The sequence below is a fragment of the Penicillium solitum genome (assembly GCF_028829755.1).
Source record: "Penicillium solitum strain IBT 25940 chromosome Unknown utg000008l_segment0_segment0, whole genome shotgun sequence".
In the NCBI taxonomy this organism is placed as follows: Eukaryota; Fungi; Ascomycota; class Eurotiomycetes; order Eurotiales; family Aspergillaceae; genus Penicillium; species Penicillium solitum.
Window position 1 is genome coordinate 2,630,863 of NW_027072127.1, and position 27,265 is coordinate 2,658,127.

General features: G+C 49.3%; 13 protein-coding genes across 13 annotated transcripts; 7 read left to right on the plus strand and 6 right to left on the minus strand.

The window, feature by feature from the left end:
• Positions 1–653: 653 nt before the first annotated feature.
• On the plus strand, positions 654–2,716 carry N7455_010291 (amino acid transporter; the record flags this gene model as incomplete). Its single annotated transcript, XM_065606405.1, has 9 exons — positions 654–800; positions 867–937; positions 984–1,007; positions 1,065–1,164; positions 1,223–1,295; positions 1,358–1,735; positions 1,787–1,806; positions 1,860–2,189; positions 2,246–2,716. 9 exons carry the CDS (start codon positions 654–656, stop codon positions 2,714–2,716), a joined length of 1,614 nt encoding a protein of 537 aa, XP_065460368.1.
• A 76-nt stretch (positions 2,717–2,792) lies between these two features.
• On the plus strand, positions 2,793–3,690 carry N7455_010292 (GNAT family N-acetyltransferase; the record flags this gene model as incomplete). Its single annotated transcript, XM_065606406.1, has 3 exons — positions 2,793–2,890; positions 2,954–3,276; positions 3,335–3,690. 3 exons carry the CDS (start codon positions 2,793–2,795, stop codon positions 3,688–3,690), a joined length of 777 nt encoding a protein of 258 aa, XP_065460369.1.
• Positions 3,691–4,818: 1,128 nt separating this feature from the next.
• N7455_010293 (uncharacterized protein) lies at positions 4,819–5,193 on the minus strand (the record flags this gene model as incomplete). Its single annotated transcript, XM_065606407.1, has 2 exons — positions 4,819–4,942; positions 5,057–5,193. The coding sequence occupies 2 exons, from the start codon at positions 5,191–5,193 to the stop codon at positions 4,819–4,821; spliced, it is 261 nt and encodes an 86-aa protein (XP_065460370.1).
• Positions 5,194–6,654: 1,461 nt separating this feature from the next.
• N7455_010294 (uncharacterized protein) lies at positions 6,655–7,150 on the plus strand (the record flags this gene model as incomplete). The annotated part of the gene is made up of 2 exons (XM_065606408.1): positions 6,655–6,764; positions 6,874–7,150. The coding sequence occupies 2 exons, from the start codon at positions 6,655–6,657 to the stop codon at positions 7,148–7,150; spliced, it is 387 nt and encodes a 128-aa protein (XP_065460371.1).
• Positions 7,151–7,179: 29 nt separating this feature from the next.
• On the plus strand, positions 7,180–7,437 carry N7455_010295 (uncharacterized protein; the record flags this gene model as incomplete). The annotated part of the gene is given in 2 exon segments (XM_065606409.1): positions 7,180–7,273; positions 7,289–7,437. Coding segments are annotated over 2 exon segments (243 nt in total), but the record flags the coding sequence as incomplete, so codon positions are not given.
• Positions 7,438–7,847: 410 nt separating this feature from the next.
• Positions 7,848–8,042, plus strand: N7455_010296 (uncharacterized protein; the record flags this gene model as incomplete). Its single annotated transcript, XM_065606410.1, has 1 exon — positions 7,848–8,042. The coding sequence occupies one exon, from the start codon at positions 7,848–7,850 to the stop codon at positions 8,040–8,042; it is 195 nt and encodes a 64-aa protein (XP_065460373.1).
• Positions 8,043–9,722: 1,680 nt separating this feature from the next.
• N7455_010297 (uncharacterized protein) lies at positions 9,723–11,427 on the minus strand (the record flags this gene model as incomplete). Its single annotated transcript, XM_040954038.2, has 2 exons — positions 11,265–11,427; positions 9,723–11,199 (listed from the first exon to the last, which is right to left on the minus strand). The coding sequence occupies exons 1-2, from the start codon at positions 11,417–11,419 to the stop codon at positions 9,723–9,725; spliced, it is 1,632 nt and encodes a 543-aa protein (XP_040815375.2). The 5' UTR covers positions 11,420–11,427.
• A 386-nt stretch (positions 11,428–11,813) lies between these two features.
• Positions 11,814–12,050, plus strand: N7455_010298 (uncharacterized protein; the record flags this gene model as incomplete). Its single annotated transcript, XM_065606411.1, has 1 exon — positions 11,814–12,050. One exon carries the CDS (start codon positions 11,814–11,816, stop codon positions 12,048–12,050), a length of 237 nt encoding a protein of 78 aa, XP_065460374.1.
• A 646-nt stretch (positions 12,051–12,696) lies between these two features.
• Positions 12,697–19,180, minus strand: N7455_010299 (putative ubiquitin-protein ligase E3 component (UBR1); the record flags this gene model as incomplete). The annotated part of the gene is made up of 2 exons (XM_040954062.2): positions 12,697–12,964; positions 13,026–19,180. 2 exons carry the CDS (start codon positions 19,178–19,180, stop codon positions 12,697–12,699), a joined length of 6,423 nt encoding a protein of 2,140 aa, XP_040815516.2.
• An 881-nt stretch (positions 19,181–20,061) lies between these two features.
• N7455_010300 (cytochrome b-c1 complex subunit 9) lies at positions 20,062–20,580 on the minus strand (the record flags this gene model as incomplete). Its single annotated transcript, XM_065606412.1, has 5 exons — positions 20,062–20,121; positions 20,198–20,246; positions 20,328–20,393; positions 20,478–20,497; positions 20,572–20,580. 5 exons carry the CDS (start codon positions 20,578–20,580, stop codon positions 20,062–20,064), a joined length of 204 nt encoding a protein of 67 aa, XP_065460375.1.
• A 298-nt stretch (positions 20,581–20,878) lies between these two features.
• Positions 20,879–21,547, plus strand: N7455_010301 (putative RNA binding protein Pym; the record flags this gene model as incomplete). Its single annotated transcript, XM_040954214.2, has 1 exon — positions 20,879–21,547. One exon carries the CDS (start codon positions 20,879–20,881, stop codon positions 21,545–21,547), a length of 669 nt encoding a protein of 222 aa, XP_040815481.2.
• A 584-nt stretch (positions 21,548–22,131) lies between these two features.
• Positions 22,132–24,108, minus strand: hem14 (oxygen-dependent protoporphyrinogen oxidase; the record flags this gene model as incomplete). Its single annotated transcript, XM_040954223.2, has 3 exons — positions 22,132–22,956; positions 23,027–23,740; positions 23,806–24,108. The coding sequence occupies 3 exons, from the start codon at positions 24,106–24,108 to the stop codon at positions 22,132–22,134; spliced, it is 1,842 nt and encodes a 613-aa protein (XP_040815387.2).
• Positions 24,109–24,550: 442 nt separating this feature from the next.
• Positions 24,551–26,285, minus strand: N7455_010303 (mRNA-binding protein NAB2; the record flags this gene model as incomplete). The annotated part of the gene is made up of 2 exons (XM_040954072.2): positions 25,645–26,285; positions 24,551–25,583 (listed from the first exon to the last, which is right to left on the minus strand). The coding sequence occupies exons 1-2, from the start codon at positions 26,061–26,063 to the stop codon at positions 24,551–24,553; spliced, it is 1,452 nt and encodes a 483-aa protein (XP_040815349.1). The 5' UTR covers positions 26,064–26,285.
• Between the last annotated feature and the right edge of the window lie 980 nt (positions 26,286–27,265).

Sequence of the window (27,265 nt, forward strand, 5' to 3'; positions counted from 1 at the left end):
TTGTAGTCTCTTAAGTTGTTAGCCGCTCAGACTGTTAATCACTGTCTATTTTCTCATGTAGCTTCCGCCAAAAGAGTGAGCGCATAGATTCAGCACACAGCCCCAATATACCAAGAACTCCTATTTACAATTCCGGATTATTCCAAAATACCCTATATCGTCTGTACGTCTGTTCCCTCAAATAACTATCTCTTCCTCCATAAACCTATGAGCAGCTTTTGGCAACCAAGCCAGCCTCTATTTGCGTGGGCATCCGCATTAGCTCACCATCTACATGACAATGTGGTTCTCAATGACCATCTTCCTTCCTCTGGCTTCTTTGGCAATGTGCAGTCCATTGAGTTTCCCATATCACGAACCAAGATCTGAAATAGTCGCTTTATTCGAACACACCAAATATGGTAAATCGACTCCACCCGGTGAGATAGTGGTGGCCGGAATAACCAAGTGAAGGCATAAACACCAACGACTTGATCCTCCAGACCTATCTATCTCTTATGTGTCCCATTTTCTCTCATATCTTCCTTTTCTGCTACGATTTGAAAGTAACTACACTGGAATAATTAACTGAATGAAATTGTGCTCCTCGACTACGAGGTCGAACCACTATCCATTGTGTACTATATCCAACGTCTCATACCAAATCCAACAACATGAATAGGCGTGTGCCAAGTGAAAATGAGACTGACATACCGCTAAGAATTGCCAAGTACCATTCATCTCCCTACAGAGAGGGTGCAATTACATGCAGTCGAGACGTATATGAGCTAGCGAGGGTTGGAAAAAGGGAGGTTTTGAAGGTACAAAATATCCAAAGTAAATGTTCCTTATTTTTGAACTCCGATTTAACTGACATAGTTCCCTAGCGGAGGTTTGGGTTGGCAAGTACCGTGGGGTTTTCCTGTAGTTTGATGCTGACATGGGAGGCTGTCATTATGTCTGTTCTCCCTTTCAATGTCTCGGACAAGCTAACCTGGACTTAGTAACATTGGCATCGGGTTACCAAAGTAGGTTTCACTCGCCAGATATACTAATGTTGTGCTTGATATTCACCCACACCTTAGCGGAGGACCGGCGGGCTTGATCTATAGCTATATCGCAGTGTGGATTGGCTTCACCAGCATCTTTATTGCACTGGGAGAGTTGGCAAGCATGGTTCCTTCAGTATGGCTATATTCCCGGATGCTATTGGTGGAAAATCCCTAATCCCTAGGTTTGCTAGGCTGGTGGCCAATATCATCGGGCGAGTATACTTGCCCGGAAATCCTCGACACGATTTTTCAGTCAGGTTACTGGTATGTAGAGGGACCATTCCCTCATCAGGTATATTCAATCATGGACTAAGACATAATCAAAGGCTCAATTTGCATCGTTGCCTGGACTGCCGTTCCGACTGGAGCTGTCTACGCGGCTGGAAGCATCTTCCAGAACTGTTTCGCAATGACCCATCCAAGCTACAAGCCCAAAGGGTGGCATGTAACGTTAATAATGTGGGCACTTCTGCTTATCTGCACAGTGTTGAATACACGGCTAGGGATGATCCTACCCGTGTTGGAAGTCTTCATCGGCATTGCACATGTGCTTGGCTTTTTTGAAGTTCTCATACCGATTATCTACCTCGGGCCGCGCGCCGATGCAAGATCTGTCTTTATTCAAACTTATAATCTGGGCGGTTGGCGGGATTTCACACTAGCGACATTGGTTGGCCTGAAAGGAACGGTTGCTGTGTTTTTAGGTGAGTCTTGGGGGTACTTAATGTTTGATATTAACTAAAAATCTTTTGAAGGAACGGATGGCGTTGTCCATGTTAGTGATTGACTCAAAATATCTCCCGTTTTCAAAACTGACGCGCTGCACAGATGGCCGAAGAAGTAGCGAATAGTAGTGTCGTGGTCCCGCACTCCATGTTGTTCGCCATCGCCATCAATGGAATCCTTGGATTTGCAATGCTGATCGCTTTTCTCTTCACGGCTGGAGACTTCACTGCGATCTTGAAGTCCCAAGCGACATTCCCATTCATGCATATCCTGGAGAGCTCCACCAAGAGCAAAGGAGCCTCAATTGTTCTGTCGAGCATGATGGCCATCATGCAGGCGTGCGCGGGACTAGGTGGAATCTCATCCGGTAGTCGCATACTGTGGGCGTTTTCGCGAGAACGGGCTCTTCCAGGCTGGCGATGGATACATAAGGTACGTGGCGCTCGGGGCATACATATATTCACGCCATTAATTGAAGAGGCAAGTAGCTCGATCGTCGGACAACAGTGCCCTTTCACAGTATTTGTATCATAGTCATAGCTGCAGGTTTAATTGGCCTCATCAATATTGGGTCATCGATCGTGTTGAACATTGTCTTGTCGTTGCTGATGGAAGCTTTCTTTTTCTCATATATCATTCCCCTCTCGCTGCTGCTGTATCGAAGAGTTAGAGGGGATATTTTTGAGCCAGGCCAGGACTCCAATCAGGGCTTTACCTGGGGTCCTTTCCGGGTGAAAGGGGTTTGGGGAACGTTGAATAACATCTTTGCATTGGCCTTCGCAGGTATTGTGGTGATATTTGGATTCTGGCCTGCGGAAAACCACCCAACGCCTGCGAAGATGAATTATAGCATCGCCATCTTTGGAGGGGCGATAATCTTTGCAATGGTGTATTATTTTGGATGGGCACGGAAATATTATTTAGGCCCTGTGATGGAAGTTCAGTCTGTGGAACGATGAGATGGTCATACTATAAATATACTTGCAAATAGGCTTCCTCTCCTCTTCTCTTTCTTCCTCTGTAAAATCCCCAACCATGGCAGCCACGGATTTCGAGGTTCGAGAAATCACCACAAAAGACGAATTTGCACGCTTGAACGACGTTCTCTGGACTGCCAACTTCCATCCATACGAGTTGAGCCTCCCATTTGACAATATCTACAATAAACATTCCAATTAACCTCATCCTTCCTCTAGACCCGCATTTATCATCTTCCACGCCGTCAACGGCCATACGGCAGAAGACCGTGCCAAAGATAAAGCCACAGACACAGACCTCCAATGGACCAAACACGAACAGACCCCCGGTTCTCACTACATCTACGCCATCGAAAAATCAACCGGCCAAGTCGTAGGTGGTTGCGAATGGATTTTCTACCACTCAAACCCCCTCCCCAATGGCCCTAGTCCCGTCCCTTGCACCTGGTACCCCGCCGGCTCTGAGCGCGCCGAGTACGCCTCCCACGTCGCGACTCAATTCCTGCGTCCGCGACAACACTGGTTCCAGCGGCCTCATGCAGGTGCGTTGTTTGCTAGAGGGGAACGGGGGATTGAATGAGAGCTGATGGTACTCATTAGGTGTGGATAGAATTGGTGTCCATCCGGAATTTCGTCGTCGTGGAATCGGTCGGCTTTTGATGCAGTGGGGTCATGAGAGAGTCGATACTTTAGGATATGAGACTTTTATTGAATCGGGGCCTCTAGGGAGGTGGTTATTTGAGAGATGTGGGTATGTGAGGGTGATGGGATTGCATATTGATTGCGAGCGGAAGAATCCCAGTGAAGAGTGGGAGAGACTGGTGCATGAGTGTCGGCCACCAGGGATTCTACTGTTTTGGAGACCTCCGACAGGTGTATTGGATGAGAGTGTGCTTGAGGGGCCTTGGGCAGTTACGGATGACACGTGGAAATGGCCTGCATTTTTACATTCTTAATATCTTCTTTTTTTTTTTTTTTACAATGGAGATACAGATACAGATACAGCCCCAGGCACAGAACAGTGTGTATCTTTTATTTGGATATCTTCCATTAATGATAATATCCTGCCCATATCAGCTAGCACCTATGATCCACAATATTGTTTCTTTGGGATGCAGAAGGGAAAAAGAGAAAGAGCGGTATAACCCTAAGCTGATCTAAACCCATGGGTGATACGCCAATTGATGACGCCTATCAACGTAAAAGAGATCGACTGGAGAAGTCAATTCCATTCCCCCATCCCACTTCTTAACCATTTCACTATATTCCAATATGAGCAATCACCATACAATTCCACTCACGAAGATGAAATCCATATTCCAACGGAATCGACGAACAACCCAACAGAAGAACCAACAGATACCCCTACCAGCCGACAATTTTCAAAGGATTCCACCAGAAATAGTGGAAATACTCTTCACATTCCTGTGGGTCACAGACCAAGTTTGCCTCGCACTCACTTGCAAATATCTCTTCGTTTGCTATCAGTCATTTCTTCAGGTGCGGAAAACGGGGTTCGCTGAGCTCCTATGGCGTGAATCAGTTTCGGAATTGCGTTTAGTTCGTCAATTGCAGAATGAGCGTTGGCAATACTGCTGGTGGTGTTACAAATTGCACCCATTCTCTAGGTGGAGAGCTTTTCTATACATGTGGGGATACAGAAGAAAGTGCTGTCCCGTTCGTGACTTGGTCGGTTGGACGATACCCGGTATTTGATGGAAATTCAAAGCTGCTGGTGTTTAGGGGCGCTACTTGGCGTTGATCTGATCGTGTTGTGTGAGCAGAGGAACCAGAGATGTGAATAGTGAATCAATTGCCTTGATACCCACGTCAACATCTCCTAGAAGGTGGAATTATGCCTACAGTTGAGAGAATCTTTCAGATAAGCCAGTGAACAAAATAGAACATGACCAATTGCTATTTTTTTCTTGGTTCTTCCCCAACATTATGACGAAAAGCAGTCATTAGTAGTAGGTCTACCTGAATTTTGTGATATAGGCTCGGTTCTTGCAAGGTCAAATTGTTGTATGATGTTCAATTTCCCTTATTTACATTGACTCCCCCCGAGTGACCCAGTTCAGCTTCTATAGCTTGAATATCGCCACCACACCCTCCATCATATCCTCAGGCCATCCATCATGTTCGACGATTCGCTCGGTGAGCGAGCTCCTCTCGCTCATTGCCTTATCGCCCCGTGAAGTATTGATACTACTCAAATAAATAGCCACCTAAATTTCCGATAAGAGTTATGTTGTCTATGGGTAAAGACAAGGCACGAGAATGTTGACCGAAGTGCTGTGTTGGAGACCCTGCTGCCTTCACCTTTTCCCGCTGGTGGTGGTGTCGGTGTTGTTGTCTTCCTTTTCTTCCTCCCATCCTTTGTTTTTCTTGTTGTGTTTGAGATGAAATTCTGTGATGAACGGGCTTGTCCAGTTATGTTGCAGGGCATGGCTCTCCATTGTAACTTTGGCGTTTGAAGGCAGGCTTGTCCTAGTTGCCAGATGTTCAACCCACAACGACCCGATGATGAATTCCACATGTTGCTGCCATCAAACCCTTGAATGGCGACCACAGTCATGTCCCAGTAGACTCTCAAATTTCAAATTCAAGGAATCGCTACCGTTTGTCCCTGGCTGCATCCAACTGATCACAACGCTGACTTTCGTGTCCCAAAGCCCGTTAGCCAAATCATGCATTGCAATCTTTACTGGAGCCGAGAACATATTGTCAGGGAACGGATCTGCGCAGTCCCCCTACTGACCACCCAGCCCATCCCAGGGACAATATTGCAAGCGACCGAGATAAGCTCCACCCATCCACCCAACCTCGGGAACCCACTTCATCGCGCTTGCAGATTATCCCTGGGATGGGTAAGCCCAGCGAAATGGAACCGGTCCCCGAAACTTGACCGCGGTCTCCATCCCATGGCTCAAGTAGAGACAACATAGAATATTCACCACCAGATCTCTGTAAGCTAGCAGCGAGCCGAGATGCACAAGGCTGGAGAGACCCAACGTCATTTTCTGATCGAAGCCAAAGCACTGAGGAGGTTTCAAGTGTTGTTCGTCAATCATCCCCGGGAAAAATGCATCTAGACTTGGTTAGTCAATTGTACGGCTTCGAGTGTGGAGGGCATAATCTCACTTGATCAAGAACAATCAGGTGCCGTTGAGCAATCTGCAGGGCCGAGTAGCAAGGGAATCTGAGTCGATGGGTTAATTCGTATGTTTGGCGGTTGATATGAACCTGGAAACCCAACAAGCGTCAGCAAAAGCTGGTAAGGCCCGTCATTGCAGAACTCTATCTAGCTATCTAAGGAGGTTGGTTTAGGGGTGGGGAGGGGGTTTGTCCGTTCGGGTTGTATTCAACTCCTTTTCCATGTGTTGTCTGCTCGGGGACCTTACCTGAGAATGCAAGAGTGTGCGGTCATTCTTGTGTCGTATATCGAAGGGATGAGAACAGCGCACGATTCCTAGGCAATCTGGAATAGACGGCGTGGATGTGAGAATACCTGGTAAAAAACCAACAAGCGTCAGCAAAAGCTGGTAAGGCCCGTCATCGCAGAACTCTATCTAACTATCTAAGGAGGTTGGTTTGGGGGAGGGGGTTGTCCGTTCGGGTTGTATTGAACCTCCTTTGCATGTGTTGTCCGCTCAGGGACCTTACCTGAAGATGGAAGATTGTGCGGTGGTTTTGTGTTGTATGTTGAAGAAATGAGTGCAGCGCACGATTCCCAGGCAAGCTGGAATAGACGGCGTGGATGTGAGAATACCTGGTAAAAGCCAACAGGCGTCAGCAAAGCTGGTGAGATCCCGTCGCAGAACTATATCTAACTATCTATGGAGGTTGGTTGGTGTTGGTGTATTCAACCTCCTTTCCAATTGTGTCCGCTGGGAGACCTCACCTGAGAATGCAGATTGATGCAAGTATCTTGTGCGTGTTTGTTGGACGGTGGCATTGGCAATGCTAAAGGACAAGCTGGAGTGGGTGCATGCTCATGTTGGGAAGTTTCACTGGGTCTTCGGGTGCAGTAGATGTGTCTGAAAAGAAAAGCCAGGGCTGAACAACAAGTTGAAGTAGGCTGGCAGGTTCTTCCGAGCTGGGTGGTGATATAGGAATTCCTGGTAAAAACCAACAAGTGTCAGCAAATCTGGTGAGGCCCGTCATCGCAGAACTCTATCTAACTATCTAAGGAGGTTGGTTTGGGGGAGGGGGGTTGTCCGTCTGGGTTGTATTGAACCTCCTTTCCATGTGTTGTCCGCTCAGGAACCTCACCTGAATATGCAATGTTTGGTTTCGGTAGTATTCCGCGCTGGAAAACGACTTGGAGTAGACTCAAGTTGGCAGGTCTCGCCGAGCCAGTTGTTGATGTGGGAATTCCTGGTAAAAACCAACAAGCGTCAGCAAAGCTGGTGAGACCCCGTCGCAGATCTATCTAACTATCTATGGAGGTTGGTTGGTGGTGGTGTATTCAACCTCCTTTCCAATTTTCTTCCGCTGTGGGATCTCACCTGACTGTGTTGTATGCGGGCGACCAGTGTATGAATGCTTGAGGTACCTGCCCTGGAGATTCACCTGGAGTGGACCGGCAGAAGTTGCTGGGTCGGCTGTTGAAATTGAGGAGTCCGGAAGGATCAAGTAGCTCTGGATATCAAATTGGGCAAATTGGCATTTGTTGGTTCGGTCGCTGGTATGGGGATATCTGGTAAAAACCAACAAGTGTCAGCAACGCTGGTGAGGCCTATCATCGCAGAATTCTATCTAACTATCTAAGGAGGTTGGTTTGGGGGAGGGTTGTCCGTTTGGGTTGTATTCAACCTCCTCTCCATGTGTTGTCCGCTCAAGAACCTCACCTGAACATATAATGTAGAAATTCCCGGTGCATGCTTCTCGGAGGCTTGGTGTTTGCACCATTTGGGGTAAACCGTGTTCCTGTTGGTATATTTTGCAAATTTTCCTGGTGGTATCGATGGGAGGTTCCTGGTAAATACCAACAAGCGTCAGCAAAGCTGGTGAGATCCCGTCGCAGAACACTAACTATCTATGGAGGTTGGTTGGTATCGGTGTATTCAACCTCCTTTCCAATTTTTTTCCCCTGTGAGATCTCACCTGAATGTGCTGTGTGGAGATGGAAGATTGGACATTTGCATGCGACATTGATGTCGATGTTGACGTTGATGATGACGGTGGTGGTGGTATCATGACCTATGTGGCCTTTTTGGCCCCTAGTGCAGGCCGGTGTCATCTTTCATCCCGTAAGGTCCTGTTCGATGTGATAAAGGAGGCAAAAATGCAAAAGCGCCACTAAAAGCAGAGGAGAAAAGTTTCCCTGCTCAGCCAATGGACTGGTGAGGTCTTCCACTCGTTAATGCGAGCCAAAAGAACCCTGGTGGTTGATGTAACGCTTGAGTTCTCACCTAGAGTATAAAGTGTCTCACCATGGGGTCATTCATCCCATGAGCAGAAAGAACATATCAAGCAGAGTGGATATATATCACAAGCATGGACTGGTGTTTTGGTTTCTGCAATTCATTAGCTGAGTAACAGTACAACAGGTTCCAACATTGCTCATTGATGTGGGACATGGGGGAATGATATGCATATATACATGACGAGGTATCAGGAGGCAGACGTGATGTCATGATGCCATGGAGTTATGGGACCATAAAGATACCACAAGGTGATGAGACAAACCCATGGAGTGACAGGGACGGGATGGGGTAAGAAGGGGAAGGAAGAGACAACAAGACAAGACACGAAACACGTAGACGTGACGAGACAGAAATGGAAGGAACAAATATGGAAGGAAGAAATGGAAGGAACAAACCTTAGAATGATGGAAGGTACTCACCAGTCAACATGGTCCAGACGAAGTGACCAGATGGGGGGGTCACCAAGAGGACCATAGTGCAAACACGTCGTAGAGACACAGGAAAACAGAGCGTGGTGGAGAGAGGATGATCATGAAGCCATTAATGATGAACAAAAGCCCAAACACCCCTAGGGGGGATGGAAAGTAGGTGAAAAGTGGATGGAAGTATGGAGGGAAGATGGATGTAGGAGGAAAGAAAGAATTGGAAGAGAAGGGAGTGGAGGGGGGTATTTATATGTCGAGGATGGGAGTGAATCTGGGGGGTCCTTCCATTTTAGGGAAAGTAGGTTGTCTGAAAAAGGGAAAGTACCACCTCCTCTAAGTTAACGTGTACCCTGTCTCGAGACCCTGGATATACAGATGACCTGTCTAGGGAGATGTGACAATGAAGTTCCAGGAGTCAGTCTAGAGAGTGCAACTAGCTCCCATTGGCCGATATTGATATCTACCTAGGTGTAGTGATATCCTGTAGAGTATTGTGAATATATACAGCCATCTATACTAGTAGCCATCTGTATAGGCGAGACACAACATCCTCTGCAGAGGGAGACTAAGCCTAAACCTGAAATTACACGGACATGTTAGCCAGTTATACTTCAGTCCAGAACTCATATCATATGATATATGTCCGACGCCGAAGGTATCGACGGAATACATTGAGCCATACAAGTAGTACGTAGTAAATGGTGACGCAGGTGTCCACGAGACTATTCGACAACGATACTAGAAAAGACATCGGAGTATTTTGTTATGCATAGTGTGTCTACCCAACGTCATCTCTATCGAATGAGCTGGGTATTCAGGCTATTGAAGTCCTACGTCGTCGAAGGTAAAGGCCAGCCAAGCGGCCGGCTACTTGGGGTAAATACGTGGAGTATGTGTAGTCTTCATTACATGCTAAGAATGATATCCAGCAAACATTAGAAAAAGGTTAATACAACAGCGTGTAAACGCTGGAGGTGACTGAATGGTCTTTGCGGACCCGTAGGTTTGATAGACAAGTAGAAAACGCATAGCATAGCAGGGTATCAAATATCTCCAATGTCGATCCCATAGTAGAACGTATATGTAGGGGACAACGGAGAACCCAAGACCTGGAGTTCCTGGAATTGGCACTTATGAAGCCTCCTTCTTGCGACCCTCGACAACACGCATAACATCTGTGACGCTATCTTTGTCACCCTTCTTCTTCTTGGGTCCTCGCTTTCTCTTTTTCCCACCTCGCTCGTCATCGTCAAAGTCGAGCAGGGGACCATCGTCCTCCTCCTCTGCGTCTTCGTTGCGGCTTCCTCCGAATCCCATATCCATATCTGCAGCATCCATGGCGTCTCGGCGACGTGCCTCATCGATGAAGCGCTTGTGGCGAAGGGCTGCTGCATCAGAGGGCTGGTCTGCTTCGCTCTCTGCCGAGGGAGAGCTCTGTCGGAGAGCTGCAGCTCGTTTGAGGGCTGCAAGAATGGTTGGATCTTTGGTGAGGGGGTTGGATCGGTCCATAGTCTCCTCCTCTGCCGTATTGGAGGTCCCAGTCGCAAAGTAGTTCTTGGGTTTTGCAGGTGCTATGTCAGAGACGGCAGACGGCTTCTCCTCTTCGCTGACAGTAGCCTTTTCGGGTTTGCGAGTAGCCGAATCTGCCACTTCGCCATCTTCATCAGACGATGACTCGTCTTCAAGTCCAGCGAGGGGATTGTAATCATCACCGACACCGGCAAAGATGTCGTCGTCCTCGTCCTCGGGTGCCTCTTGTGCAGCAGCACGGGCAGCAATATCAGCTGGGACATCCATACCCAGTGGTTTGAGACTTTTATCGGGCATCATAAGGTCTCCTGTGGGAGGCACAGGCGCTTCAATCGGCTTATCAAGCCACCTAGTCTTCCTCTTCGTATTTCCTTGCGCGTCTGTGATCAGAAGCACTTCACGTCGACGGCCGGTCTCGTCACGCTCCACAAAGCGCTTCTTCTCGGGCTTTCCATCGCTCAGCTTCTTGAATTTTGAGCCGAGGATTGACTCCTGCGGTGGAGCAGGCGCAGCAGCAGCAGCACGGCTTGCCCTCAATTCCCGCAGGATTTCATCGCGGGTCTTCGGCCTAGCAGGCGGCGGTGCCATGGTCCCCTTCTTCTTTTCTTTTGGTTGCTTAGGTGCAGCAGCAAGCTCCTCGAGTCCCTTCTCTTCCATCATACGCTCGAATTCCTCATCCACGTCTTCTTTTTCCGGGGGCGGCGCAGGTTTTTCGGTCGCTTGTGACACGTCCTCCCCAGCTCTGATCCTCCTCAGCAAATCCATATCCAGTCCTTTGACCATGTGTGTGCTTGCGAGGTCACCTCCGACTCCGAGGTCTCGGCGGAGTTTGTCGAATGTGGCCTGGTCGATTTGTCCCAACTTAACCATATCCTCTAGTGCCTTGATCCGCGCCTCCAAGCCCGCGCTTTTCTCACTTTCGTCCTCTGCATTGCGTAATTGCGCACGATCTTGATAGCCGGTCGGTAGCGAGGTACCCTTCGGCGCGGCGGAGGACTTGAATCGCTTGGAAGGTCGATCGCCCTCACGGCGTTGCTCGAAGAGCTGGCGGGCGAAGTCCACACCAGTGACTGAACGTCTATAGCAATACCACTGCTGTTAGTTTCCTGTGAATAGTCCCAATCTGCAAATCAAGCAACGTACGGTGTCATGGGAATACTGGATCGCATTCGCGACCCCAATGATCCGCCCGGGGTTGCGCCGCCACGCGATGCATCGCGACCAGGTGTTGGGCTCTGGTCCTTTGGTTTTGACGATGACTGGTCGGCTATTAGCCGGCGAAACTGCTCGTTATTCATGATTCGCGAGCTCAAGTTGCTTGGGATTGAAGTTAAGAAAGGCTCATGTCAAGAGATGGAGATCCGGGCTTGGCACTGATAAGGTAAGACGTATATATCCACGGGTCCACGGGTGCCCTAAAACAGGCGTTTCATTACAGAGGCAATTTGGCTAAGTCGCATCTTAATTTTCTATTTGTACTTCGCATTTCTCTGATAAATACCAGTGCCTAGTATATACAAATGGATGGGCGGGAATTTGGCCTAGCGGTTGTCGTTGGCGACATTTGGCACACTGCCACTTTGGATCCCCGTCCATCCTCAGCTTGAGTGCCATTTGATCTCAAGTTGCCGGATCGCCTACGGGCGATGACTTTTTTATTTATTCATTTCTTATTCATTTCCAATGATAACCATGCACGCGACAGGCAAGTTCTGCCCGCAATTCGCGAATTCTATTGCACTCCCAAAGGCCATACTTCGCGATAGTGAATTCGCGCTGAACTTTCATGAAGACCAGAAGGATTGTTTCAATCCAAATGGCCATAGTTCATTCGAAGGCAACACACTGAGTGATATGCCACTGCTAGATGCTGCCAGGTGGGGTCCCCTTGAGGCGGTATTGGTACTCTTCCGATTCCTCCCTATGTGAGTCCTGCTTTGGATACTTTGACAGATGATATATTAAAAACGTGCCACTTTGGCAATAAACCTTCAAGATATATAAAGCATGTTGGTATCGATAAACATTCATCTCCACAAGTATTTGTCTAGAAAGTGATCACACTCAAGTTTAAAGACACATATATATCCCAGATACATACGTCCTGTCATTCAACTAATCAAACTACACGCAGAAGTCATGAATCGTTCTCGCAATTTCAATGTTTTCACTTTATTGTGGCATCAAAGCACGATATCGAGAGAGAAAACGCGTCGTGGCTACTAGTTAAAAAATATATAAAGGGGGGATATATGTAGCAAAACATAGTCTTGTCAACGGCGTCGGGGGAACGAACCTAATGATACATTCACAAGTCCAATCCAAATTTGAGGTGAACGTAGCTTGATATTTTTGAATCGTAACTACCGAGTGAACTTATTGATGAAATGCATGTCCAATATACAGTGAAAAAGAGACGAAAACATGGTAGAAATGCACAGTAAGGAAAGGAAAGGAAAAAGGGGCTAAACACACAATCACGATCGTTTCCAATTCGCCATCAAAAATTCAACAGTAAGAAATCTAACCGCATGGACATCAACAATCGCCAAAAGAAACCGGGTTTTTGTGTTCATTAGATAGTCTCCCAGCCACCGCTGTTGATCTCTGACTCCAGCTTGCGGCTGATAGTCGCGGGGATCGAATGTGACAGCCAGACATCGCGTAGGAGCCGATCATAGCGCTTCTGGTTGAGAATAAGCTGGCGGTTACGGCGGAGACCGGGGTCGACTTCGCCGTGGCGGTCAAGGTAGGGCGCGTAGTGCCAGGATCCGTTCCTGTTGTGCAGATAGAGTACTGTGCATTTGCGAATATTGATGAAAAGACCGACGTTTTTACCACATCTATTATGGAAGACTGGTTAGCTGGAGAGTACTTGCAAATGAAGTGGGAGGGTATAATTACTTTTGAAGATGTTGGTTGCAGCCGCCAAGCTTGTTTGACATGCAGCATACTGCCTGTGAGCAGAATATTTCTCCACAGAATAAACAGATACTCGGATCAGTGAGCTCCTTCTTGGAATTGGGGCAACGGCGGCGGTTTGCCTCTTCGATCAGGCTATCGAAGTACTTGGGTAGGCCGACAAGCTCAAAGATAGCAGGGTGCGACAGGCTGGGCCAGAGCCGGTGGTCTTCGAAGCGGATGCCTGAGCGCGAGGCGTTCCAGTGGAAGATCCATCCTGAAATTACTGCGTCGAAGGGGCTGTTTGTTTTACGCGCGGGCTTGACAGACATCAGAATCTCATCAATGGAAGGCAGTTGAAGTGCTTTGGTTAGGCGCTCAAGCTCAGAGGACTCCACATCGGCGAATCCTGTGTTGGGGAACTCGACGCCGTGCTGAACATGAAGAAGGATAACTGCCTTGCGCAGGAATACTAGTCCGTAGCTCGTAACAAGTCGCCGGACGGCAGTAATGATGCTTGAGGTAGCAGTTTCCTCTCCATCTTTGACGTAGCCACTCTCGGCGGGGAAAGAGGAGCCCTCGGCACGACCGACAGAGTTCGCCTTCAGTTCAGCAACGATCGAGTCGAAGAACTGCTTGGTCACTCCGAATTGTTCTTCGGATACATCAGCAGCCATAATATGGTCCTCGGGGTGGCTGGCGAGTTCCTCCTTTAATCCCAGTGGCCAAAGAATGAAAGTGACAGCGACCTTAACAATCTCAGCCACGAAGCACATCCGCACAAGATGTCTGATATCAATATTAAGCACTGGAAGCAGAGACAAGGATGACTCTGCGAGGAACACAAATGTATCAACAGCGAGTAGAGGCTCGATGTTACGGACATCATTAAGCAAAGCTGTGCCACTCAAACAAGGGTGCCCGACAAGTAACTGACAGATCTTTTGGCGATGCATCTCCTGGAACTCATTTGTTGGGCGGCCTTTTGATGGTCCCGTCGAGTGAAGACACCCAACAGCAGCATATGTTAACGCCGTCTCTGATAGAACACGGAGATGAGTAAGCGTCAACGAAGGAATCGTATCGAGCAAGGTCGAGCCAGGCTCTGACTCAACACCACGCTGCGCGATCTCCACTGCAGCAATGCTGAAACCAAAGCTACGAATCAGAGAATCAGTATGCACAAGATCATCGTTGGCATTCGCCTCAGAAGTGTTGTTGAACATCGAATTGACACTGTTCGTCTTGAACGTCTTCTTCAGCCGCCTGTAGCTCTGGAGCAGTTCCGACATGGGGCTGTCCGAGGGACTCGACACGTGCTGAAGTGGGCTGGAAGGTGGGAGGTCTTCGGTGGGAGGGAAAACACCTGGCATTGGCATGCGCGCTGGCGTGATGTATTGTGCAGGGGTGGTTGCTGGGAAAGACGAGACCCTCAGTTGATCAATATTGGTGGAAAGGGGAGAGACCAGACTCTTAGACAAGTAGTCAATAAATATGTCAGTGTATGGTTGAGGATAGGCCTTCTCCTTCTCCATGAGGACTGGGAAGTTTTGTTGTTGGTTCAAGGCGTGCTTAAGACCCAATTGTATCCACTGGTCGAATGATTCAGAGGGACTGAGCGGAATAAGGGGAGACTCTTCCTTTCCCTTCCAAGTAATGGGGAGGAATGCATTTCCAAGGGCTTTGCAGAGAGGACAGACAAACTCCTTGAGGCTGGTGTTCTCGGGATGATGACGCGCAATCTGCTGGGTGTGGCGCCGCTGCGTCGCCGTAAAGTACTGCTCGAAACAGGAGTAATGCATGATGTGGCCACAGCCAGTAGTCACAGGCCCACGGAGGGTATTCTTTGCGTTGAATCCCTTACTCAGCCCAATCTTTTCGCTGATGACTTCACCACCAGAAGAGTCAAGACGCTTGATGGTGGTATGGTTCTCTCCAGATACACCAAATGGTCGCACTTCTTCGGCGGACCTATCCAGACTTGTGGGTGTTCTGAGCACCTCGCGAATTCTATCGGAGTCCCTGATATCGGTCTGTCGCAGAATTATGCTGTCTTGGACCAAGGCAAAGGTACCGTATAGCCTCGAATCGCTGGTCTCTTCCTGGCACAAGATACATGTTCCGCTAGGGTACTTCCATAGCTTCTTTTCTGGGGTAGCGCCTGTGTCGGACTCGAGATCGCTGAAATCTTCCTCGCCCCAATCGATGTTACCCTGGGTGTTCAAGAATTGTTGTTGCTGCTGCTGGAACTGCGCCATGACCTTGGCTTGCCTCTCCAGTGCTTGCTTCTTCTTGACCTCCTTGTCGTGATCTGCATCAATTGCAGGAGAGTTGGTGTCAATTCGGTCAAAGGGGAATTTGAGAGACGCAGTTGCCGATGAATACGTGCGAGGGCGCTTTTGCCACAGACGTTTGAGTATGTGTCGGATTTTAGGGCCAGATGCGGTGAATTCAGTCGTCACGGAAATTCTCTCCAATAAACCAACAATGGTCAAATGACCAGCCTTGATCTCTCGGGTCTTTGACAAAGCATTCCAGTTGAATGAATTGGAATGCTCTTCTACCATGTCAGTTTCCTCGGAATTATCTTCTAACACTGCTGCAAGGATAAGATGCAAAATCACTTGAAGGAAAGTCTCAACACGTGTTGGTGGGATGGTTGGTGTGCACTCTTTCGATGAAATCACGTATTCCAAACATTGGTGGACAATCTGTGCAAACAGCATCGTGCCGGCGAATCGGGGGAGATCTGAGAACACGCCGGAGCTGATAGGTCGGAGTTTTGGCTCAAACACAATGTCAGATGCATCCTTGCCTGTCTTTTTCGCCATCCACTCCTTATATATATTCTCTGCTTCATCTCTTTGGTTCTTTGTATAGTGTGCGCTATATGGATCAACAAGATCGAGATGTTCGGGCTTCAACTCGAAGGTACCGGAGTCACTCAAGCCCTCGGGTGGGCGGAAGTTGGCGACATCTTCCAACACATCCTGGAACATGTCCGAGTCCAGAAGCTTGTCGCTAAGGCGAGTCGAGAGGTCGGAGAAAGACAGCGGCTTGAAGCACAAGACATGAGCGATGTCACGTTTGATGTTTTCGTGAGTGAGGTGAGTGCTGTCATCGATGGCAGTCAACGATGTTCGGTCAGTCAGGAGGATTACCAGTAGATGCACGAATTCTTCTGCCACATCCACAATCTGGGTATCTTCGTATCCAGGACGGGACATGTAGTTCCGAGCCATCCAGTCGACCATGCCAAAGCGGTGTGCAATGGAAGCAAGAACTCTGCTAGGATCACAAGTGACTAGGGCAGTCTGGAGAAGGAAGATATCTCTGTAGTAGGCAAAGTCACGAGAAGAGACTCCACGGTACTGCGACATTTGATGCCGAAGACTAAGACCATTGCGCACCCACATGCCAGCCTTCATTTGCGCTAACCAAGCACAAACTCGGAGTGGATAATCAAACATGGCCAGAAGCAAGTCCTCCGGCCCAAGGGTAAGCAGAACATCATCAACGCTATTAGGGTTGGCAGTCTTGGCGGCATGGATCTCACTCCTCGCCGCATTGGCAGCGTCAAAGAGAACGTCGCGCATAATCTCGCTGCTTATGTCTCGTCCACATTCAACAAGCCATGACAATGTGTAGTGAAGAGCATGGTGGAAACTGATAGATCCACGTTCCACCACGAATTCAACCACCCGATGGCAGGGGACTTGGCCAGAGGCGCCGACCTCAAAATCGAAAGGTGGCAGCTGCTTGAATCTTACTTCATCTTTTATTTCTGCCTGGTCGAACCTCTTGCGTTCTACGCCAGCTGAATGGAGAATCGCAGTGGTGGTGGTGGTCTCGATTGCTCTCAGAAGGTTGTCACCGTTGTCAATTTCAGGGTTGCGGAAAGACTCGCAGAATTGGCGGCAGAGTCGGTTGATCTCCCGCATGAGAATTGACGCACTGATCCAAGCGTCCGTTTCGTATTCAACGTGTTCACCAACAGCGCGCACATTGGGGCAAATACCCTGTGACAGCTTGACGAGATCGAGGAATTGGGGAAGATATTGTTCCTCGGTCCGTACACGGTGCTGGACATATTCGGACTGGAGAAGGTATCGGAGGTCAAGGAAGAAGTGGTAGAGACGCCTGTTTGTAACCGAGCCAGCATCAAATGCCAGCGTGGCGTTGGGGTTGACAGATTGTGGTTCACCGACTTGTCTCGTAGTCAAGAAGGTATAGAGGATAGACATCACCTTTGTGAGGAAGTTACCTCGCACAACAATCTCTTCAGTGATGGAGGGGGTCGTAAGAAGCTGCAATGAAAGGTTGACAATCGAGTGGTCCGGCTCTCGATCCGCGATGAGGTACAGTTGAGCCAAAGCTGTGTACAATGCAGACAAACGAAGACCCATAATGCGCTTGAACTGAGGAACATTGACAACGGTGCTGATGTAGAGATCACGCAAGTCGGTTCGTGTCTTCTTCCACAACCTCAGGTCATAAAGCACCATCCAGTCTAGGCGAGTACGCTGCCACAGGTCTTCATATGGAGGTACTTTTTCACCTGGAGCGGGAATGCTCGGCCGGACTTGCCAATGGCTTTCTGTGTTTGAAGGCCTTGGCCGGTGCGAACCAGGAGTCTTGGGGATATGGATATAGTCATCAGGGCCCGATTCAGGGCCAGGGCTTTGAGATTCAGACGGGCCTCGTTCGGCAGAGGGCCGATCTGCGGTTTCAGCCGGTGCCGGTCGAGGAGGTGGCGGCTGGGTGCCAGTAAGTCCGTGGAGAATGCGCTCTGCGAGAGCAAGTTCCTCATCTGCACCCGCCAAGATCATATCTTCATCTTCTTCCTGATCACGAGAGAGTTCGATGTCCATTTCATCGTCATCTTCATCATCGGCATCGTGGGCTTCGACATAATCTTCGTCTTCATCTTCATCTATGACATCGTCTTCAAGCATATCGTCTTCGTCATCATCGGCGGTCAGGATGACCTGGCCATGATTAGGCAAATTGATCATAAGCGTACGACCTGGAAGGTTCTCAGTCCGCTGATGATCATCAATGCCCCTCATGCCGATATCTTCGTTATATGCCCCACTGCCCTTTTTCCAGGGCGTAAGCATTTCCTCACAGATGACTTGCCTAAAAATTTCATTGTCCTCGAGGATTTCACAGCCGGCAATATCAGCCAACCACTCAACTATCGTGGTGCACATTTGCTCGCGGAAAGTATCGCGCGCAGAGCGTACCGTGACGGTAACCTTGATCTCCTCAATTACCTTGGAAACACCTAAGAGTCTATTCAGATCCCTTGAATATTTGATTGCGCTGCGGCCCATATCGTTTGTTTCATGAGCCCGCTCAATTCCAAAGCGATCTCGTTCACGGCAAGCACGCGTGACCTGATGAGAGACATCGCGAATTGTATGCTTCTCGTCATTCCATAGCATGACCACAAATTCCGGGTCTTCTTCCTCCTCATCGCCGGCACCATACCAGTCCGGACGCAAACGAGAGGCCTCCTCGTCTTGCATGATGCTCTCGACAGTCTTCGGTAGCCGCAATTGCTCCGGAGAGCAAGATATGACATCACAAAAGTAATCAAGTGCACGGGATATAGTCAAGCGGATCGAGGCCACAAGCTCAGAGGGCAATACCCGCTGCGCTCGTTCCTTACCCTTGGTATTACCGCTATCGGTATGAATTGCACAAAACAGCGGAAGGCGCCATGCTTCGTCATCACCACAGTCACAGCAGCCACAGTTTCCGGAGGAAAGGGAAATCTGATATTGATGTCCGGTGTGATCCGAGGAATCGAAGCATCGACTACACAACACGCATGTATCATCCGCGGCACAGGTCACGCATCGGTATGTGGCTTCCCCAGCACGGAAGATATGACCGCAGCGCTTGCCCCGCGCTGCCTCACTGTACTCGGCTCCTTCCCGGGCACCTTGAGCCTCCGCCAATTTCCATGGTCCGGCCGGAGTTCCTTCTGGGAACAGCTGTTGTACTAGGTCTGTGTTGTGTCCGACAAGCGATCGGAAGAGAAGCTCCAGCAGGTCCTTCTCGGCGGCGGGGCCATAACGGAAGTTGTGTTTCTTGGGTAAACGGAGAAGACCCTCACCGAGCAGCTTCTCACATTCCCCGAGCATGAGCATGACTTGTCGTTGTGGCCGGTTGGTCGTGGCGGCCGCTCAGGCTATCACAAGTGAGTGATGGAACGGAGCGCCGTTGTCGCAACAATACGCTCAAGGTAGTAATGGTCCGACGCAGGAGGTTTCTTCGCGGGTATGCAGGCGGAAAAGAAATTTTCGAGTGGGAATTCAAGAAATCAGTCTGGACCGAATGGATAGGGTTCTCAGATGTAGTTCACGTTGCTCACACACTGATACTTTGTGGGGGGGGGAGTGAAAGCGACGGGTGAAGGTGGACCAATGCAGGCGAACAGATCAGCACAGATACGGTGAAGTCATACGCGATTGAAATTTGAATGTGGAGCTCAAGGCCCAAAAAGGTCCAAAAAAATATATAAAAATCAAATTAGAAGTGTTTGTACGGAGTAGAGATTGGAAGATAACATTTTTCGTTTATGACATCGACGGAACTGGTCTCTTAGTAAACGCCACACGTTACGGCCTGACCTACAGAAACCACGCCACCGTTTGAACATTGAAGGTATGAAAGAGAATACATGTATTTGGCGCCTCTGCACTTGACGATGTAAGACTAATGATATGATCTATTCGGCCCATGATATTATCGAAATGAACATTCCGGTGTGTCTTTCAATGTTCGTTTAGATGTCTTTTCAGAGGTCGTTTTAAAAGGTCGTTTTAAAGGTCCTTTGAGATGTATACGAAGGCGGTAAAAAGGCATAACCCGTATAGACCAGGGAGATTGAAAGCCAAAATACAGATTTCCATCTATCGCGTACAAGCCCACATATGGGATGAGAAAGAACAAGCACGAGCTTCGGTGGCTTTTCCATGCCCCTTTACCCGCGGTAAAATAAACACAAGATCACTTTCGGCAAGTGCATTTACTCGTCATCCTCCTCCTCCTTGACAACGTAACGGTGCTTAATGTCCTTCCATTGGCGCTGTAACGTGAGAGAAATAGTCAGCATGGGTCCTAGCCTCGGGTATTGTAGTCCATCGGGAAAGAGGTTCACATACGCCCTGGTTCCAGCTGTCCCAGACCTTGTTGGAGGTGATATCGAAGGCACTGTTTTGACATTGCATGGTCAGTGTTCTGTATTAAGGTGTATAGCATGTCTAACATGCTCGGAGACTGGATGTAACCCACAGCTCGAAAGCGAAAGCGCCGGCAAAAGCAGTGGTCAGGAGAACAGTGTTCTTGCGGATGAAGGTCCTAAACACAGGGAAGAGTGCCTCGGTTAGATTTCAATTGGATAACTTGGATCGCGATCGTAGGACCAAGGAAGGGGAGACATGCGAGTAGATAGCGTTTGCGAACTGTAATGAGAGGTCAGTTAGTGCTGGGCATAACAGTGCAAATAGGAGCACTGGGAGAGGGAGTATGGACATACACCAGCCATTGTGAGAGATTGGGGTGTTTTCACACGACCTAAATTAAAGGATTCGAGAGGAGGATGGGGCAACGAGAGTTGAAGTTGTGAGGGTGAAGTTGCGAAGGTTGAATCTGCGGGAATTGCCGGTCCGCTGATTGGCCGAGCCTCCGGCCTTCCGCACTCAACTTTCAATGCTCGCGTTGTTTTTCACTTTAGATCTTTAAAGATATTGATCCTTGCCTTGGAGCTTGACTTTGTCAAGTTGCTATCATTTACTCTTTATTTCACTCCTGCATTGTTCAAATTCGACTCTACTCACTACACCATGGCCTCCAACGTCGCGAGGTCCGGCATCACCACCGATGCCCAAACCGGCGAACGATACATTCCCTCCTCGGTCCGCGCCGATGGTTCGAGGCGCAAGGAGATCCGTGTGCGCCCCGGCTACAAGCCCCCTGAGGATGTCGAGCTTTACAAAAACCGGGCAGCGGCGGCATGGAAAACTCGAGGAAAAGGCGGGGTGCCGGGTGCGGAAGCATTGAGCAGCGAAGAAGACAAGACCAAGGCCGCTGTGAAACCTACAGCCACAGCCTCCACTGCTGCCAGCAACAAGAACGCCAAACGCCGCGAAGCCAAGCGTAACGCGAAAGAAACCGACGAAGCCGGTCCCACCGCTGAGGGCAAGGGCGCCGAGTCAAACAACTGGCGTGTCCCCGCAGCCGCAGCCGCACCCACACCCGCACCTACAAAGGAAGAGAAGCCTGCTGAAGAACCGCTTGATCTCGAAGCGGAGAAGGAGAAGAAAGCCCGCAGTCTAAAGAAGAAACTCCGCCAGGCGCGGGATCTTCGCGATAAGAAGCAGCAGGGAGAGGCCCTGCTGCCCGAGCAGTTGGAAAAGGTAATCAAAATTCAAGAGCTTGTCCGGCAGCTGGATGTATTGGGATTTGATTCCAATGGCGATAAGAAAAATGAGGACAGCAATGTGAATCCTTGAATGCCTTTTTGAACCTTCAACTGCGGGGTCAGACTAGATTCACTATGCTATATCCATTTGTCGGGTATATGCCAATGTGCATATCATTGTCATCGGGGCTTCCTGCACGCATCCTGAGACATTTGTTGGGAGCCACCAGACTATCCCACGTGGGGTGTGAGAAATATTGTCCATATGGCAGGGCACATTGCAACCATTCGGTTCCAGCCTTCCAGGAACGCATCGCTTCGCCTGCGAGGGACCCCGGATGTTGTCACCGTATCCCCCATCTCCCCCATCGGAGGTGTGGGTGCTCTCGCCCTTGACTCTCAATTGGGACCAGAACTGAGGGGGGTAACAGACTTCGCAAATGGATCGAATTCAACATCTTGTTGACCGATGTTGACCGACCATGACCATGGGCTGGCAGCGAATTAGACATTAGAAATTGACTATATGATATCCGGCCAATGCCGTCGATTTGCAACTTACAACAAGAACAAAACTGTTATTACAAAGATACATTTAATATACATGGCTTCGGCCTTCTCTTGTGTACATTCCCAAGCACAAGTCGCAAAACCACATGAACCAGTCACATAGTATCAGATTTTGGAATCAACGAGCCGAACAGGAGACGTCACAATGCCACCCTCGAGTTTCCAGTTTCTATAATCAAATGAGGTCCACGGACGCCACGGACTAGGCTCGTCATTGAGCCGGTTTCTTCCAATGCCGTAGGTGGCAGATAAGATACCCTGCTTAACACAGTCGCCCACACTTACTCCATTGTACCAGTTTCCCGCGAGAATAAGCCGGTTCTTGTACTCCTTGCGAACTGTGTTTGAGAGCGTATACATGCGGTCCAGATGGCCGACTGTGTACTGTGGAATAGCGTCCTTCTGGAGACGACTCCTTGCGACAGTTGGGGTATCGGTGATATTCAGGTGTCTCTTGAGCATGGCGCGGGCCATTTTCACTGCGGTGTCGTGGTCTGGATACTCTTCGAAGCCATCCCAGTAATGCCCACCTAGCATAACAGTGAGTTTCGTTCCAGGTGCAGAATCTTGGCTGAGTTCAGGTGACGAAGGATCCGTTCCGTTCCCTACACTTGAGGACGAGGCAAAAATAACGCCAAGTCCACATTCTGGGTTCTGTTCGTAGGGTATCGAACGCGGTATGAGGTATCCGAAGCCATCCTCCACCGGTAGAAGGTTGGGATTTGGGTAATAGAGATTAACGACCATTGCCGTCACGGCGTAGTCCTGTTTGCGTAGTAGAGATGGGGTCAATCCGGCAGGGCTCAGGTTGGCCCCTGACTGCTCGGGTTTGCGCATGATGTTCGCAAGTGCAACTGGAGGAATGGTGGATATGACATATCCATAATCAAACGTCTTGATTTCGCCATGTCTAGCTGACCAATATTCCATCTGTTGACAGTCAGCATCAATCCCGGGGAACTCAGGGATATAGCGTGGCAATGCGGAATAATTCACGTACCGCAATCCTACTAGAACTTTCCCATGAACTCAAAGCTTTGATCTCCGTGTTCATTCGGAAGTTAACTTTGCCGGATGCTTTCAAAGAAGCAATCAGTGCTTCAATAAGCTGCACAAGGCCCCTCTTAAAGGTGAAAGTAGTAGCTCCAGCCGCAAGGACCTCTAAATCATGCTGACGGCGCATTAATTCGGGGCCTGCAGGCATGACGTCTATAGCCATGTAATCATCCATATTCCGAGTCTTTGTTTTGGAGATCGACCTGGAGATAAGAGATGCTGTAACTCCACCAGAAACCAACCCACCGATGCCCCCAATGCCTCCCTCAAGGTTGCGGATGCTACCCAACAGTGTTTGGGCACTCAATCGATCAATATCGCCAGCATAGATTCCGTGGTACACAGCGGAAACTAGGTTATCTGCAACATTGGGGCCAAAACGACGTCCGATGAACTCTGCAACAGACTCATCCTCCGCCCATTCAGTTGGGTGCCGGGGCGGAGCGAAGATATCTTTTACTATCCCTGAAAGAAATTTGTTAAATACCGGCTCCTTCAAAGTATTCACGAGACTGTCGAAGTTCTCCCCGAAAGAAAGTTCAGGCTTTGGCGCCGGCATGCGAACGAGACGGTCTGGGTAGTAGATGTAGCGATTCTGGGCCGCGGGGCTCGTGCTCGGGGTAACAATGAGGTCTTTGTACAATCCTAGATTTGTGGCCTTTCAAAAGTGTCAGCATATTAAACTATTTCAATTGGAAGTAGGTACACGCCGGCAATACTCACCAGGTAAAGTAGAGGGAGCGAGCCTGGCAGCGAGCTCTTTAACGTCCGCGGCCCATACTCGAACACCACATTCCCACCATCGACAGGGACTGTTTCGGAGTTGATCCAACCACCAAGCCGGTCCGTCTTCTCGAACAGATTGATTGTTCGGCATGTGGGGTCTTGCGCGAGTTGCCAGGCGGTTGTCAGGCCTGTGATGCCACCGCCAAGCACGGCGGCCGTGTATGTGCGTTTTTGACCATTGAGAAGAATCAATTGCCTTTGTCTCGGTCTTAGTGCTTTAGGGACACATGGTAGCCGCATCTCTGCTGATCGGAGCAAGGTCTGGTCCGTAGTTGGTTGGGGAATTCAAGCTAAACCCGAAGGTCCTCGGAACCTTCCGTCCTTACTTAAGCTACGTGGGGAGCCCTTTATAGGTTTGGAGATCACCAGGTCCTCATCCCCCTACAATTCTACGAGTTTGGACAATGTTCATGAGACATTCGCGAATTTGTCTTCGCTTCGTTATTATTCTTTTGAAGATCAACGGGGGAATCTATGAACAGGACAGATAATTGTATCTGAAACAAAAGCAAATGCATAAAGAGTATCAACGCCCTCCCTCCAGCCATTCCTCATTCATTGGTCAAGATCGGATTGTACATGGTATTCTTCGCTTTGGAAGCAGACTGCTGTGAGATGTTTGTTTTTCGGGGTTTTGGTTTTTGGAACAGCGATTTTCTTAATTGAGTCATGTCAGGCGGAGTCACGCGGTCAGCTCCTGGCTCTGGGTGTTCTCCTCGGTCTCCGGCTTGATCAACTCCTGCGGTCCATCCACATCTGTAACAAACTTGCGCTCGCTGACATGTTCTCCAGAGTGCGGGGTCCACACCTTGTCGGTGTAAGCACCACGCTGACCCTCAGCGTGCTTGTAGGTGCACTTGGGGTTCAGGCAGGGATTGAACTTGCAGGCGGTCTCGACATGTGTAAACTTGCAACCTTCGGTCTTGCAGTCGGCTCCATTACGGCAGACTGGCATACTCGGGTGCTTGAACTGACAGTTGGGGTTGGTGCAATGAGGGAAGAACCGACACATGGCCTCGGCCTGGTGCGCGGATCGTACTGCTGGTGAAGGGTGGCGCCCGGTACATTTCTTGTTCTTGCAAGCTGCACCGAATGAACAAGTGTCAGAAGGATCGATTGAAGTCCCTTCAGGTGCGGCAGGTGATTGATGGGCGAAGGGGCAATCTTGGCGCGCGCATCGTTGGTTGAAGCGACAAACACTATCGGGGTTGCTTTCATCCTGTTCACCACCCGCTGTGCTGTCCATGTCCACATCTGCGCCTTCCGCTGCTCTCGGCTTGTTGTAGCCGCGCTTTCCTCCACGCTGGCCACCTCGCTCGACCCGATTGAAGAGCGAACGGCCATGAGAACCATTCTGGGCACCATTCTGGGCACCATTTTGGAAAGCGGGGTTAACAGCGGGTGGCATGAAGCCAGGCATGAATTGAGACATCATCCGGGCCTGTTCTTCCAACATCGACATAAGCTGCATTTGGTTTTCGGGGGTCATCTGCATCATGGGGCTGCCTGGCATTCCCATGGAACGGCCACCGCGACCACCTTGCTGTCCGGCGCCTCTCATTTGACCCCGACCATTGTGTCCAATGCGCCCGTTTCCTTGTCCGCGTACACGATGTAAGGCTGCGTCCGAGCCACGATCTAGGTTTCGATTGATTTGGTTCAACATTCTGCCCTTGCCACCTCTGCCGTTACGCATCGCTTTCGGTCCGGTGGGGCTATTGAGGAGCACTGTTAGCATGTTGTAGACAATAGCAGAAAGGAATGGTAAAAACCTACATCGACTCATTCCCAGCCTCGCCCATTTCGGCATCCTGGCCGTTGGCGTCTCCAAACGGGTTGGGCATCGCTTGAGCTGAGTTGTCAAATTCCATTGCCGAAGGGTTCAACTGCCCCATGGTCGCATTGGCCGAGGTCGGGGCGACCCCGTTGATTTGTTGGTTGAGCATCTCGACTTGGGTGAAAAGCCATTGTGAAAACTCGAGGGCCGCAGTGTCACCTTCCTGGAGTCCAAGGAAATCATTTGAAAGCTCGGTGGCGATTTGCTCTTCGGTCTTGCCGTTGACCAGCATGAGAACAATGTATTCGATCAACGGTGACTCTTGGCCATCACTCCAACCCATCTCCACCAACTTGGGCTGGATGACATTTGCGACTGCCTGCGCAAGAGGCGTCCCCAGGGTAATTTGAGGCAGCATGGTTAAGGCGATTATGAAGTCAGGAAAAAGTGACCGGTTGGTGAGAAATTCACAAAGACAGCAGTGCTGATAAAAGAACTTGCGCCACCCGATAAAGGTGTTTTGGATCTTATCGGCGCAACGAACAATGAAGATGCGATGAAAACAGTGTGTAGTAGCGGTGGAGGTTAGAAGTGAGGTTAATAGACCAGTAACAGGTTCTGGTAGAGAAAACAAGACTTTAGCAAGCAGGTTGAAGTGAAGCTAAAGACCCGATGACCAAAACGGATGTTTGATCACGTGGCTGTGACTAGCCGGCGGTGAGGTGGGGCAGTACATACAGTGCAAACACCCACCGCATGTGCCGTCGAGGTCGATTTTGGTATCAATTGAAGAGAGTGCTGTATTAATGGTCAGATGAAAGCGATGGGGAGAGCTGTTAAAAAGCATAAGAAAGAGTGGAATTTACGACTGCTACGTTCGGGTTTATATATTCACAATGGCTATTGTTCCGCCAATAAGCCATTGAGCTGTATTGTTGCGAATGGGGTTAATTGGTTTCTATACACAAAGAGAAAGACACAGACCAGACAAAGAACCCACCGGTCAAGTGACGTCCAAGAAGGGAATAGTACGAGCAGTTGTCTTAACCTGTAGTTTTTGTGGCCTGAGGTATAAACATTTGAGGCCTAAAATATCAGGCATATTTCGCTGCCTCACGCCTTGAAAAAGAACATGTGCGCAGTTATGCAGTGCAGGGACGTGTTATGTGGCTGCAGGTGAGTCCAGAGGGCGCTGTCGATCTCTCCTCTCGGAATCATATGCCATCATTCCTTGCCTGCCGAGGTTCCATATCTTCACCATGCATGCTGCATCTTCCCCGGATTATTGGTGTCTCCACAACAATTATACAGTGTGAAACCGAGATAATAACTGGACCTTGGTTGGGATCTGTCCCTGGCCCAACCCCACATTGCATAATCAAAGAAACCTTGCGGTAAGAGATATTAATGAACAAAGCATGAAGTCACATAATGCGGGGTTCGCAAGCACGGCTCCTTTAGGCCATCCTTCTACACCTGTTTGGGACATGAGAACACGTATCATTGGACTATAGAATTTTATAGTTCTTCTCTTGGGAAATTGGGGGTGGTTGTGCCTCCAGTATTGATAAACGCTGGAACCCGTATGGTCCACACTGTATGTCAACTTTGTCCTCATAA